Raw genomic sequence first — 15,000 nt, forward strand, 5'->3', positions numbered from 1 at the left:
TAATAACTCTTTAACTCATTAATTCCACAGTTCATTAACTCAGTAACTCTGTGCTTCATTAACTTAATAACTCTTTAACTCATTAATTCCACAGTTCATGAACTTAGTAACTCTGTGATTCATTAACTCAATAACTCATTAACTCTACAGCTCATTAACTGTGTGACTCTTAACTCAGTGATTCATTAACTGTGTGACTCATTAACTCAGTGACTCATTAACTCTTTGTAGGTTTTCTATGATGGAGTGTTCAAGCTTGAACCAGCGCCACTGTAAGGAAACCTTTAACCTGTTCTACTACCCCGTCGGACTCGGACCAGGCCACGCCCACCTACCCGTCGTGGATGGAGAACCCGTACGTTAAGGTGGCCACGGTCGCCGCCGATCACCTGCGTCAGCGCGGCGCGAGCGTCGCTCCAACAGGAAGCTGCTGCGTGTGGAGGTGCAGCAGTGGGCGGGGCTTTACCTGGCCTTCCACAGCCAGGGCGCGTGCATGGCGCTGCTCGCCGTGCGCGTTTTCTACAGGAAGTGCCCGGCCCTCCGGCGTTCCTTCGCCTCCTTCCCTGAAACTGTCCCTCATTCACTAGTGGAGCAGGTGAGGCTTTATTTTGAAATTCATAAGAGAAATATGATCTGACTGTGTGTGTGTGTGTGTGTGTGTGTGCATAGGCTCAGGGTGTGTGTGTAGAGAATGCCGTCACTGCACCAGGTGAGCTCTCTCAGCCTCCCAGCATGCTTTGCGGTGAGGACGGTCAGTGGGTGGGGCTTCCCACCTCCAGTTGTGCGTGTCGCCCCGGCTACGAGGCGGGAGGAAGTGACGTGCACTGTCGAGGTGAGCAGCTGTCAAAATAAGAACTTTTTAAAAAACTTTTGAGACTTTACACACATGCTTTTATTTTGTTGAGCTGAAGAATGTGTGTGTGAGAGGTGGGTTCCTGTTATTGTGTGAGGTCAGAGTTCACACACACACACACACACACACACACACACACACACTCAGTCCTGGTGGAGACAGTGATGACATCACAGCAGCTCGTTCCACATCCTGTGGAATCCAAGGTCATTTCCTCTCTGCCACTGTGTCTGTGAGACTCCGCCCACAATTGTCTGATTCCTTCTGTCTGTCGACACACACTTGTTATGTTTCCGTGGAAACGATGGCATTTCATTAGTCTTCTGAGAGTGTTGCCATGGTTACACACTGTTACTGTTGTGTTTCCTCAGCGTGTGCATCCGGCCAGTTTAAGGCGGAGTCTGGACCAACTGGCTGTAATTCATGTCCGCCCAACAGTAACACTCGTATCCCAGGCTCCGCCTACTGCCTCTGTTTCCATGGTTACCACCGGGCCGACTCCGACCAGCCTGAGGACGCCTGCACACGTAGGCCTACATTTCCCATCATGCAGCAGCTTGTGTGTGTGTGTGACCTGTGACCTTTGACCCCAGGCCCCCCCTCGGCGCCATCGCTCCCCCGTCAGTCAGATCAACGACTCCACGGTGACGCTAGAGTGGAGCGAACCATTGGACCGTGGGAGGCAGAGATGACCTCACCTATAGCTGCTGTGCTCCTCCTGTGGCCCCACCCCCAAACAGGTACGCACACACAGCATTGGTCAGGACTAAGGATTGACTGACTACGCCCCCTCTCCTCAGGCCCCACCCTCCTGCCCCCCCTGTGATGACAGCGTGTTGGTACGACCAGCTCAGAGCGGACTGACTCAGCGTCGCGTGGTGGTGTTTGGGCTTCCGCCACAAAGCTTCTACATCTTCACCATCCAATCACTGAACGGCGTGTCTGCTGTGAGCCAATCAGAGCCAGCCTCTGAAAGGGTGAACGTCACCATCAGCAGAGACAGTAAGAGACTACGTACCCACAATGCTTAGTGTGGGTGATGGGTGGTAGGGAGGGGCCAGGTTATAGAGGGACTTGTAAGTTAGGGGGAGGAGCTTGTATGCGAGGAGGGGATTGTAGGTGAGGAGGAGGAGCTTGTAAGTTAGGGGGAGGAGCTTGTAGGTGAGGAGGAGCCAGTGGAGCTGTTGATGTATTGTACTGTAATATCCAGATTATAAACCACACTGTTTTATTGGCACATTACAATAATTTAGCAACTTTCTGAGGAAAACTCACACAAATGCTGCAGCCTAACATAGGCCACACCCTACTGGCTGATGAGGGTGCCCGTCAGACAACTCTGCCAATCAGAACAGGCAGGTAGGCGGGCTGCTGTACTCATGTTAGGTTTCACAGAAAATGTCTGTTTCATCTGATAAGTTTTCTTTATTACATAAAGTCTCCTCTTCACTGCTCCACGTCTACATATCAGTACATTTACAGCTTTTTACTGTAACCACTGATAAACCACTTCATCTGTTCTGACCGTGAACTACCACGGTAGTCAGAATACAGACCTGATCACTTCTGAACAATCCATCGTAACTTTATGTTATTATTACAAACTGTCTGACTTTTACTGTAGACGGAGATCAGATCATCCTGTATACAGCATGTATACAGGATGATCTGATCTCTGCTCCGTCTGTACGTCCTCCTTACAGAAGCATCTCCATCAGCCTCAGAGTAGATCACTGATCAATGCTGTTAATCTTTCTATTATAAACTGACTGATTTTTTACTGTATCCATGCTGCTGCTAGAATGTAATAGATATTAATAACAGGGATAATACAACATGACAAAAGAGAAAAAGTATGACAAATAACAATAATTACTGATAAAACAAGCACTAAGTCTGGACTAAAACTCTCCACACAATGGAAGTGGATTTGGTGGAGATGTAAGTTGAGTGTCGTCAGCGTAGCAGTGAACGTTGGCCTATTAGTGACACACTTATCCATCCAAACACACTGTGTGTGTGTGTGTGGTGTGTGTGTGTGTGGGTGTGTGGTGTGTGTGTGTGTGTGTAGTTCCTCCTCCAGTGTGGGGTCTGAGGAGAACAGATGTTTCAGAGTCGTCTCTAACTCTCCAGTGGAACGTTCCAGTTCTTCATAAACATCAGATCCTGGATTATCAGCTCAGATACTGTTCTAAGGTACACACACACACACACACCACACACACACACAGTAACCCACAGTGTGCTGATGTCACAGGAGGGTGAGGGGGCGGGGCAGTGGCAGTACGTGTCCAGTGCTTCTTCTTCGGTGGTGCTGTGGGGGCTGAGACGTGGGGAGGTGTACCAGGTGCAGGTCAGAGCTCGATCACATGCTGGACACGGAGCGTTCAGCTCAGAGAGCAGCTTCAGCACGCTGCCCGACGGTAGGGCCACGCCCCCACACAGTAACAGTAGCACACACACATCACTGACTCCCTGTGTGTGTGTGTGTGTGTGTGGTGTGTGTGTGTGTGTGTCAGGTCTGTCTAAACTCTCAGGTTGTGTCACTGCCGTCCTCGTCTCCATCTTTATTCTACTGCTGGTTACCGCGGGAACCATCGCAGTGTTACGCTACAGGTAAGAGTGTGTGTTACTGTGTGTGTGTGTGTGTGTGTGTGTTACTGTGTGTGTGTGTGTGTTACTGTGTGTGTGTGTGTGTGTTACTGTGAGTAACTGTGTGAGTGTAACTGCGTGTGTGTGTTACTGTGTGTGTGTGTGTGGTTGTGTGTGTGTGTGTGTGTGTGTGGGTGTGTTACTGTGTGTGTGTGTGTGTTACTGTGAGTAACTGTGTGAGTGTAACTGCGTGTGTGTGTAACTGTGTGTGTGTGGTGTGTGTGGTGTGTGTGTGTGTGTGTGTGTGTGTGTGTGTGTGTGTTGTGGTGTGTGTGTGTGTGTGTGTGTGTGTGTGTGTGTGTGTGTGTGTGTGTGTGTGGTGTTACTGTGAGTAACTGTGTGAGTGGTAAACTGGCGTGGTGTGTTTACTACTGTGGTGGTGGGTGTGTGGTGTGTGTGTAACTGTGGTGTGTTGGTGTGTGTGTGTGTGTGTGTGGGTGTGTGTTTACTGGTGTGGTTTGTGTGTGTAACTGTGTGTGTGGTTATTGTCACTTGTGTTGTGTTACTTGTGTGTTACCTGTTGGTGTGTGGTACTGTGTTTTGTATTGTGTTGTGTGTGTGTTTCTGTGTGTGTGTTTTACTGTGTGTAACTGTGTTGTGGTGTGTGTTGATGTGTGTGTGTGTGTGTGTGTTGTGTGTGTGTTTGTGTGTGTTGTGTGTGTGTGTGTGTGTGTTACTGTGTGTAACTGTGTGTGTAGGAGGAGGAGGCGGGGCTCTCAGAGACTGATAAAACTGGATTCTTACCAGATGGGTCAGAGTGAGTCACTCAGATAATCACAGTTTGACCAATGATGGTGATGATGATGACAATGATGATGTCCTATGGTTACCGTAGCGATGAAGATGTACATTGATCCGTTTACGTACGAGGATCCAAATGAAGCGGTGCGACAGTTCACCAAAGAGATTGACGCCTCCTGTGTGAAGATAGAAGAAGTCATTGGAGCAGGTAGTTACCTGTTCACCAGTCGACCCTGTTCCCTGCTCACCTGTCTACCCATTGACACTACTCTGTGTGTGTGTGTTTAGGGGAGTTTGGGGAGGTGTGCCGGGGGCGGCTGTGCCTCCCCAACACCAAGGAGAACTACGTGGCCATCAAGACGCTGAAGGGCGGATACACGGAGAAGCAGAGGCGGGACTTCCTGTCAGAGGCGTCCCATCATGGGACAGTTCAACCATCCCAACATCATCCAGCTGCAGGGCGTCACCACTTCCTGTCACATGACCTCCACCTGTCCAATCATGATCCTCACAGAGTTCATGGAGAACGGAGCGCTGGACACTTTCCTCAGGGTAACTGACCTGTCTGTAACTGTAACTGACCTGTTTTGCGGGCGTCTCTTGGGTTGGATGTGAATGTTGAACATTGAGACTATGAGGCGGTGGTCTGTCTGTCTGTCTGTCCAGCAGTCTGCTCTGTCTGTTCCTCTTCCAGACAATGACATACATTCATGACGTTCTGTTACGAGTAGGGAGGCGGAAAACGTTGTTTGTGATCAGAAGCTCATGTTTGGCACAGGGTCTGGAGTAGTAGCAGTCCGTTGCTGTTGCAGTGACCCACGTCTCAATGACTCCTCCCCATGATGCGTAGTCAGTCCACTCTTGCATTTAACTCACCAACAATGATGAGCTTTTTAGGTGTTGGAACAGTAAAAAAAACGTTAAATTTGTCCTTCACGTCGTCTTGCGTGGGTCATATGCACTGATGATGATGAGATGATGTTGCTCTAGGGGAGTTTCATACCTGTCCTTCACTACTTTGGGAAATCCAGCCAACTTGATGACTAGAGTTGTTTTCACCACAAAACCAACTCCAGCCTCACGTCGTTCTTTTCTTCTTCGACCACTCCAGAGGAAAGTGCAGCCAGAACATCTTCCATCTGCTAGCGGGGGCTCACTCTAAGCTACAGTGTTTGTTGCTATCAGAGCTGTTGTCCTCTGTGGCCTGTCGACATCTCTCTATCTCACAGAGTTCATATGTTCCAGGCACCAAGGGTTAGTGGAACAATCCTGGTTTTTGGATAGATTCATTCCAGAGAAGAGGGGGGGGGGAAAAGGGGAGGGATGACAAGTGACTTGCGTGGTGACTTTGTTTAATGTGGGGAAAAGTTGTGGATTCCCGTCGACCTCATTCTCCGACCCATAAACCATTGGGGCCAGGACCGAGTGGAGACGGCTGGAGTTGGGTGTCTCATCACGCCCTCTCTGCGCTCCACAACGCAGCGCTGGGAATCGTCTTTATGGCGTTTGAGCCACTGACGTTTCCTCCGCACAATCCACCGAAAACCTGGCTTCACATACTGTACAAGGTAGACAAGACCCAACAACTAACCAACTGTTGTGATGGACAGGAACATCTAGTTTAACCCATACAAGTCTGGAGGACCTGTCTGTAACTGACCTGTCCTGTAACTGTCTGTGTGTCTGTAGATGAACGACGGACAGTTCACTATCCTGCAGCTCGTTGGGATGTTGAGAGGAATCTCAGCAGGAATGAAATATTTATCAGAGATGAGTTTCGTTCACAGAGATTTAGCAGCTCGTAACATCCTGGTCAACTCCAACCTGGTCTGTAAGGTCTGTACCTGTGTCTGTGTCTGTGTCTATGTTTGTGTCTGTGTCTGTGTCTGTACCTGTGTCTATGTTTGTGTCTGTGTCTGTACCTGTGTCTGTACCTGTGTCTGTACCTGTGTCTGTACGTGTGTCTGTGTCTGTACCTGTGTCTGTACGTGTGTCTGTACGTGTGTCTGTGTCTGTACCTGTATGGGGGGTGAATCATTCTAAATTCACACACACACACACGTGTACGTGTCTAACATTCACTAAACGTACCTAATGTCAGTAGTTATGTGTAGTAACAGGTGTGAGTGAAGCTATAGTGATCATGTGACCTTCACTATGTAACACCGTCTGTGTGACATGTAAACACTTAGATATAAATATTAGACGTGTGCACATCAGTGTGTGTGTGTGTGTGTGTGTTGTATTCTGTCCAATCACAGAATGATCAGACTCAGAGTGTAACACTACAGTCACTACCACTCTATGGACGGGTGTAGTGACACAGACTGTAACCAGACTATATGGTGGTCTGTTATACACACACACACACACACACACACTTACATACCTGCACACGTTAAGTGCCTAGTATATTTTCGTAGACGGTGCTACATAGTGAAGGTCACCTGATCACTATAGCTTCACACACATCTATGTCTACGTGTGACTAATATATCTATGTTTGTTAGGTGAACATCCAGGTTAATACGTCTACAATCATGCAGCTTGTGTGTGTGTGTGTGTGTGTGTGTGTGTGTGTGTCAGGTGTCAGATTTTGGTCTCAGCAGGCTCCTCTCTGAGAGTTCGTCTGATCCCACCTACACCAGCTCTCTGGTCAGACTTTTATTTTCTTAAAATCATCAATAATCATCCTTTCCTACTTGTGCTTTTACTTTGAAAAGTCCCTCCAGCTATTGCCTGAATCTGTGTTTTTTATTTTGAAAGGGAGGGAAGATTCCCATTCGCTGGACGGCTCCTGAAGCCATCGCCTACAGGTGGGCTAAGCCCCGCCCCCTGCTGTTCGTCGCTGCTGGCTTCTGGTCTCTGATTGGCTGCTCTGACTATCCACAGGAAATTCACGTCGTCCAGCGACACGTGGAGCTACGGGATCGTCATGTGGGAAGTGATGTCATACGGGGAGCGTCCATACTGGGACATGAGCAACCAGGACGTAAGGACGCCGTCATCGCTCGCTGTAAACAACAACAACCACCACCTCCTCATCCTCTGCTCTGATTGGTCCATCCAGGTGATCAACGCCATCGAACAGGATTACCGTCTGCCGCCGCCGCCCGAATGCCCCGCCTCCCTCCATGCGCTGATGCTGGACTGCTGGCAGAAGGAACGAGCCAATCGGCCGAGGTTCTGCGACGTAGTGGCGGCGTTGGATCGACTCATCAGAAACCCCGCCTCCCTAAAGGTGACTCAGCAAATCAGGTGAGAGCTCAGAGTGAAGCTGGTCACATGACACGTTGAAAGTGAGTCTAACTGGTCCCATTGGTTTGGTCCCAGTGTGACCCAGCCCCTCCTGGACCAGAGAACTCCGCCCCCTCTCTCAGCCTGCTCCTCCGTCTCTGATTGGCTGAGAGCTCTGAAGATGGAGCGCTACGAGCAGAGCTTCCTTCAGGCCGGATTGGTCGACCTGGACGTGGTCTCTCAGCTCAGCACAGAGTAAGGAACCGACCAATCACAGCTGCTCCTCCTCACGCTCGTTTCCATAGCGACAGCTGCTCATCCTCTTCGTTTCTACAGCGACCTGCTGCGAGTGGGCGTAACCCTCGCCGGACACCAGAAGAAGATCCTGTCGTCCATTCAGACGCTGCGGACGCACCAGGCCCCGCCCCTCCTGCTGTACTGACCAATCACAGACACTCTGTGCAGATGGACTCCGCCCCCAAACAGTTGGACCAATGGGAGATCAGCACTGTGAGCTGCAACCAAAGACAAATCACAGGGAAGCAAAGCTCGTTCCTGATTGGATCAAACCTCAGACTGTTGGCCAATCACAGCAGAGCTTTCTACCAGAACCACAAACTGGTTTGGACTGGTTTCAAACCAGAATGGACCAACATAAAGAGGTTCAGAGGTTCCCCTGATGGTTCCTCAGCAGGTTTGGAAAAGAGGTCTGAAGATCAGCAGCAACCAGAGAACCAGGATCTGTTTGTCTCCTCCAGCTTCAGTCCTGGAATGTGGAGGAACCTCATTATTGGTTCTGTTGGTTCTAATGGTTCTAATGGTTCTAATGGTTCTATTGGTTCTAATGGTTATGTTGGTTCTAATAGTTCTATTAATTATAATGGTTCTAATGGTTCTGTTGGTTCTAATAGTTCTATTAATTATAATGGTTCTATTGGTTCTGTTGGTTGTATTGGTTCTAATGGTTCTGTTGGTTCTAATAGTTCTATTGGTTCTAATGGTTCTGTTGGTTCTAATAGTTCTGTTGGTTCTAATGGTTCTGTTGGTTCTAATGGTTCTTTTGGTTCTAATGGTTGTAATGGTTCTGTTGGTTCTAATAGTTCTGTTGGTTCTAATGGTTCTGTTGGTTCTAATGGTTCTTTTGGTTCTATTGGTTCTAATGGTTCTGTTGGTTGTAATGGTTCTGTTTGACCCATGTTCAGAACTCTGTAGCACTTTTTATACCTGACGCTGTTTTTATACGACTTTATACATAAAGGATGAAAACAAACACTGTGTGTGTGTGTGTGTGTGTGTGTGTGTGTGTGTGTGTGTGTGTGTGTGTGTGTGTGTGTGTGGTGTGTGTGTGTGTGTGTGTGTGTGTGTGTGTGTGTGTGTGTGTGTGTTCATGGATAATAATGTGTGTGTGAGCACCACCTACAGGCCTGAGGGATAAACAAGCATCAAACAACAGTTTCTACTAAAAGCTGAAGATCAACAGCAGGACACACACACACACACACACACACACACACACACACAGGCCCCGCCCCCAGCTCCTGGGTCATGTGACCTCCTTACTTGGCTCCTGAAGCACAAATCATTTCCAGACGAAGTCGGACAAGCTTATAGAGACCAGCTGTGTGTGTGTGTGTGTGTGTGTGTGTGTGTGTGTGTGATTTGAAGGAAGGAATATTTCAACATGTTATTTCACTTTAATGAGCACATTGTTGGCAGAGAATCATGAGGACAAAAAAAATCTGGCGTGTGTGTGTGTGTGTGTGCATGTGTGTGTGTGTGTGTGCATGTGTGTGTGTCGTCTAAGGAGGTTTTGGCTGCCCTCCTGCTCCATGTCTTTGTCCCTGCAGTGATTGGTCCTGACAGCTCTAAAGTGTGTGTGTGTGTTTCAAACCTCCTGACCTCCAGCGTTCCATCAAACCACAGGAACCAAAGAGCAGAGTTTACAGGTTCTCGTTATCAGGGAGCTTCATGTTGGTTGGTTTTACCTTCAGAGAAGCTCCGCCCACATGAGCGCTGGCTTCCACACATGCAGCCCTCGGTCTAATTGTATGCGCTCCCCAAAGTAAACGCACAAAATGATCTTAAAATACACAAAAACACCTTAATTTTACTACAAAATTACAGAAAAATACAGTAAAAGACAAAGAAACAAAACGACAGAAATACACAAAAAACTCCCAAATAACACAAAACGACAACAAAATCACAGAAAAATTTAAATGTTGTGTTTATGGGTTAAAAGAGAAATAACACCCATTATTAAATGTAATGTAACTGATTCATTCATACGTTTGTCATATATGGAAAATTGACCCATGTCAGCTTCTGTAGATTTGACTTCAATAACAAACCAATTATCAACATATTGTATTTTGAGTTTATTTTTTTAAATTGTGATTTTAATCTTGTTTTTTCAACTTTAATTTTGACATTTCAGCTTTATTCTCAACACTCTGTGAACTTTGACCTCAGGTAGGAAAGTTAGCTTGCTCTGTTTGTGACATCATAAGAGGAATAACTGCTCCCTCTGCCCATCCCACAGGGAGGTTAGCTCCGCCTTCACTACAGACATGGTGAAGGTAGGAGGAGCCTCAGCTCAGCCTATCAGGACCCAGTGGGTGGATCGGATCTCCACTGGTTGTTACCAAACCTTTGTGTCTGACACATTTCAGGTAGAACTGCTTTGAATACATTGGCCTAGCTTAGCTTAACGTAAACACTAAAGGATAAAGCATGACGCGCTACCAACACTTCATGACTCAGCACAAACATGGAAGGTGTAAGCTCATGTCCTTTTTTGTTTCCTTTACTGCATTAGCCTGACTAGCATGATAAGCTAGCTGTTGAAATGTCAGTGTAGCATTAACACGAAGCTAACAGCACTCAGCTATTGCTGCTACGTTGTCCATTAACACAAATAAATATTATCAGATGTTACACATTAGATGTGTGAACGCTGCTCTACCAGAGCAGGACAGGAAGTAGGCGTGGCCACACCGCTCATTTACATAGCAGGAAGTGAAATCATAAACATATTTTTATTACTAATATTAAAGTCATGTTACACATCTCTAGATGTTCTTCACTGAAAACAGAAACAAAGTCTATTAACCCTGTGTCGTCCTCACTCACACACACAGTGTAATGAGGACCTGATGGAGGACAGGCAGGTCTGTTTCAGACGTCTCATGTTTAACTCTGATCCTCTGACATCTGGTACGACTTACAGCAGGAATGAAGGACACACACACACACACACACACACACATAGTTGGAAGGATTCCACTCAATCTTTCAGGAATGACTCTGATCTGTTCTCATGTTCTACAGGTCAGTGTGTGTGTGTGTGTGTGTGTGTGTCAGACTGGACTAATGTTTTTCTAAACTAACACACACACACTGAAGTAGATTTTTCAAATAGTGTGTGTAGTTTGGCTCACACACACCCTCATAGTGTATTTGACATTAATTGTTGCCTTGTTTTGTGCAGTTTGACCTGTGAACGTGTGTGTGTGTGTGTTCCTGTCCATCACATTCCTCTGCTGGGTGTGTGTGTGTGTGTGTGTGTGTGTTGGTCACAGTGGGTCAAATTATTTCGACTGAACAGTGTGATGTCACTTCCTATCCAGTGTGCTCCTGTTCCTGACACACACTGGTTGTTCCTCTCAGACACGGGGGCGTGGCTCCCCCAGCTGGACACACAGTGAACTACAGCCCAACACACACACACACACACACACGCTCAGCTCTGATTGGACTATTTTATTGCCAAACAAACCAATAGCGTCACAGCTCAGTCTTTACAAAAACACTATCCAATCAGCATTGTCCGTGAGCTCAGTCACTTCCTGTGGGCGGGGCCTTTGTTGAACAGGTAGATTGGTCGATTATTACCTGCAAACAAAAAGGACCAATCAGAGAGCAGCTACTGTGTGTGTGTACCTGTGTGTGAGAGCAGTGTGTGTGTGTATCTATGTGTGTATCTGTGTGTGTAAGCAGTGTGTGTATATATGTGTGTGTATTGTGTGTACCTGTGTGTGTGAGCAGTGTGTGTATATATGTGTGTATTGTGTGTACCTGTGTGTGTATATATTTATGTGTGTGTATCTGTGTGTGTGAGCAGTGTGTATATATATATATATGTGTGTATTGTGTGTACCTGTGTGTGTGAGCAGTGTGTGTATATATGTGTGTATTGTGTGTACCTGTGTGTGTATATATTTATGTGTGTGTATTGTGTGTACCTATGCGTGTGAGCAGTGTGTGTATATATATGTGTGTGTATTGTGTGTACCTGTGTGTGTGAGCAGTGTGTAGGAGGAGAATCCAACGTTGTCTGTCAGGTATGAGGTGAACTGTTGGGGGCGGAGCTTCAGAGCAGAGTGATGATGAAACGCTGCTTCCTGAACAACAACAACAACAGCCAATAAGAAGCTTTAAACTGAGCCTGTGAGTGGGCGGGGCCTCACCGACACCCTCCTCCTGTGTCTGTAGCTGCTCCACGGCTGAGGCTCCAGGATGAGTAATCCACCCGGCGACAGGCTCTGATAGGCCCGTTTGAACAGCGTCACCAGGCCGAGGTCACCTGATTGGAGCTGAACGTACTTAGTCACACCCAGACACAAGATGACATCATACAGGCCCCGCCCAGGCCACGCCTCCTCCTGTGACAGGTAGTTGCCCTGTGGAGAAACGCTGTGTTTGACTGGAGGTCATGTTCACAACAGGAAGTGATGTCATCTCACCTGTATGAAGGTGATGTTGTGAGGAAAGCTGTGAGTGGAGTTAGCAGATAAAAGGGGCGGAGCAGAGAGCGGACCTCGAGCTATCCTAAGGGAGAGAGGGAGGGGCTTCAAGTGTGGCCCCGCCCCCAACAGTGAAGGTGGCTGGGCTTCATTTAAGCTCCGCCTCCTCTCCTCCACCACCAGGTCATGTGACATGAAGTGTCTAACGTTTTGATTTGCTGCATGGATGAGCTTCCCATCAATGTCCAATCCCAGAATGTGGGCGGGGCCAAACCTGCGAGCCACAGCCAGTGTCATGTGACCGGCGCCGCAGCCAATGTCCAGCACTGTTCTGTCTTTGAACCAAGCGGCCTGCAGGAGGTGGAGTCTGGGGTCCGGCTCCGCCCCCACACGTCCCTCCCACCGGCTACCGTAGCAACCCTGGTAACCGTAGTAACAGAGGTGGTTGCCATGCAGGTAGCGGCGTTTGTTCTTCTGTGGTGGTGTGGCATTACAGAGCTGTTGGCATCTGTGAAGGTCAAAGGTCAAGCACTGCATCAGGAGTTAGCCCCTCCCCCACTGCTGATTCTTACCCATGAGCCTTTGCTTCTCCCATCATTGGCGTCTGGAACCTGATTGGCTGAGCAGCGACAGCTGAGAAGATATCGGAGGGTTTTGTGGAGGTGGTTCGCCTCCGTCTGCGATGCGCCGCCTTGTGTGCGGAGCCTAACGGAGGGTGAGTGTGTCTGCGTGGCAGGATTGGGGGCGGAGCCACATCATCCCTGCAGGTAATGGCCGTGTTGAGCTCACAGGGGAGGGGAGAGGAAGCGGCGCCCTCTGTGGTGAGAGCAGGAACTGCAGCGAGGGAAAACGTCAGTTACCATGGTAACCACGGAGGCGGTGGGAGAGCTCACCTTTGGCGCCGCGCTCAGAGTTGTGGTTTCTGGTTCGGTGTCGTTTTCTTCTTCTGCGACGAAAGCAGCACGGCGCCCCCCTCACCCCCACCCCGCAGGTTCAGGGGGTCTGTGATGTCACACGGGACCAGGATCTCAACGGGGTCGTGACCCCGAGATGGCAGGGGTGAGCTCTGGGGCGTCTCCTGATTGGTTGACCTGAAGAGAAACAAAATAAAACATGACCAAGTATCACATTCACGACAACGTTGAAATAAACAAATTGTTTTTAGGCCATAATTTAACCGATATTGCAATTAGTTTGTTTACTATTGTTTATTATCGTTACCGGTTGATTTCTTCGTCCAACAATGAGTTCAGGTTTAACGGATCAAAGATGTTTCCTCCCAACAGGAAGTTACTGGGCAGCACGGGCTCTGATTGGCCCACGCTGTTGGCACGGCGACGTTTGGCCGGCCCCTTTGGGCCGGCGCCCAAAGAGAAACGCCTCTTCCGGATCGGCTTCGTCGGTGGACCCTGAAGGAGGGGGCGGGGCTTAACCAGCTGCGGCTGCTCCGATAGGCTGAGCATAATCGGCGACTTGTGAACACCTTCGTTGTCCAACGGCATCCGGATTATACGCCTCAGGGACCTGTCGGCCAATCACAGCAATGAACAGAGACAGGGGCGGGATCAATGGGGAAGGCTCACAATGTGATTGGATAATAAACAATCAAAGATACAAACACTGAGTGCAGAGACTAAACAATACAAACAATAAACAATATAAACTTTAGAGCACATGAAAAGTGACAAACAAGTTATTAAACATTAGTAATTAGTTTACTAAAAATGTATTTTAAAAGTTATTCTGTAATGAATGTAAAAACGTGTACAAATAATGTAAACAGACGTACAAAAAAATGCTATAATTAACACATGACGTAAAAAAGTTAAAAACTAGGTATGAAATGGTAAAATTACTGCAGAAGCCGTCATTAAATCAATATTTAAAATATATATTAATTTCTCACTGTGTCCACTTCTGTCACACTGCTGACCCCGCCTCCTACACTTGCTCCACCAATCCCAGAGCGCCCTCATCCACACACAGGTAAACAGTTAGCTGGACGCTTAGCCACAGGAGACGCTAACGTCCAAAAACATTCAAACACCGCACCCGACAGTAGCGTGCACGCGCATCAATCGCAACAATTCAACCACGTGCGTGTTCTCGAGGGCGTGCGTCAGTCACTCCGCGTGAGCAGCGCGTTAATGAGCATTTTGAGCCGTTGAATATATACAAGCTGCAGCTAACTGCTAACATCTAGCTCGTCGCCGCGACCCTCGTTTTTTATAGGCCAGCAGCACAGCCACGTGATCGACAGCACAAAACGCCAATCAGATTCACGATAACGCCCCATCTTTCAGATATTAGACCAATCACACGACGAGAAGCAGTAAAAACCTGTATTTGATTGGTCGAAGTTGAGAAATGGGCGGGAGAGTCTTCCGAGGAGAAAGGTGTCCGTGGCGCCGCCTGATTAGAAACGTTTAAACGTAATAAAAGCAAAAGTAACACCAAAGTTACGGATTGTCTTTAAAACCAAACGTTAATTCTATCTAAACTATTCGTATGTACGCCAGAGTGATCGTTTCAGCCCCAAGTACGGTACGTTGTGTTTTTATTCAGTAAAAAAAGAACTCTTAAATTTAACTTTAAATATATTCATAGTATATCTGAAAAAAATACAATAATATGTAATAATGTTGTGATTCATAATAGTACTATCATTATTATAACTACGTTTTATATGTATTATTATAATATTAATATGATAAATAAATTGTAGAAATCATGTAGAAAAATCCATTTTAAATTTAAACTTTAATTAAAGCC

At 47.5% G+C, this 15,000-nt stretch overlaps 2 protein-coding genes and 1 pseudogene across 5 annotated transcripts in view; 2 read left to right on the plus strand and 1 right to left on the minus strand.

The window, feature by feature from the left end:
- The first annotated feature begins 6 nt into the window (after positions 1-6).
- On the plus strand, positions 7-8,753 carry LOC114460540 (ephrin type-B receptor 4-like; annotated as a pseudogene).
- Positions 8,754-11,230: 2,477 nt separating this feature from the next.
- Positions 11,231-14,459, minus strand: LOC114460566 (7SK snRNA methylphosphate capping enzyme-like). 4 transcript variants are annotated; one of them, XM_028442474.1, is made up of 8 exons: positions 14,135-14,459; positions 13,450-13,752; positions 13,122-13,319; positions 12,801-13,062; positions 12,229-12,736; positions 11,953-12,165; positions 11,778-11,886; positions 11,231-11,377 (listed from the first exon to the last, which is right to left on the minus strand). In XM_028442474.1, exons 4-8 carry the CDS (start codon positions 12,824-12,826, stop codon positions 11,325-11,327), a joined length of 909 nt encoding a protein of 302 aa, XP_028298275.1. In that variant the 5' UTR covers positions 12,827-13,062; positions 13,122-13,319; positions 13,450-13,752; positions 14,135-14,459; the 3' UTR covers positions 11,231-11,324. The 4 variants fall into 4 exon arrangements, with proteins under 4 accessions (XP_028298275.1, XP_028298272.1, XP_028298274.1 ...); XM_028442471.1 differs by having other exon boundaries at positions 12,229-13,062; XM_028442473.1 differs by having other exon boundaries at positions 12,229-13,319.
- Positions 14,460-14,806: 347 nt separating this feature from the next.
- The window catches only part of LOC114460526 (disks large homolog 4-like), a 6,796-nt gene continuing 6,602 nt past the window's right edge, over positions 14,807-15,000 (plus strand). Inside the window, exon 1 of the mRNA XM_028442402.1 lies at positions 14,807-15,000. This exon is cut by the window's right edge and continues 150 nt beyond it. The gene's annotated coding sequence lies outside the window, so the exon portion shown is untranslated.

The sequence above is a fragment of the Gouania willdenowi genome, unplaced genomic scaffold (genome assembly GCF_900634775.1).
Source record: "Gouania willdenowi unplaced genomic scaffold, fGouWil2.1 scaffold_51_arrow_ctg1, whole genome shotgun sequence".
NCBI lineage: Eukaryota > Metazoa > Chordata > Actinopteri > Blenniiformes > Gobiesocidae > Gouania > Gouania willdenowi.

Excerpts from the sequence above, each read along its gene's own strand:
- LOC114460566 (XM_028442471.1), bottom strand. The coding sequence starts at position 12,765 with ATGCAGTGCTTGACCTTTGACCTTCACAGATGCCAACAGCTCTGTAAT. Across the intron at positions 11,887-11,952 it reads GACACAGGAGGAGGGTGTCG|GAAGCAGCGTTTCATCATCA; the intron begins GTGAGGCCCCGC and ends GTTGTTGTTCAG. Across the intron at positions 11,378-11,777 it reads CACACTGCTCACACACACAG|GTAATAATCGACCAATCTAC; the intron begins GTACACACAATA and ends TTTTGTTTGCAG.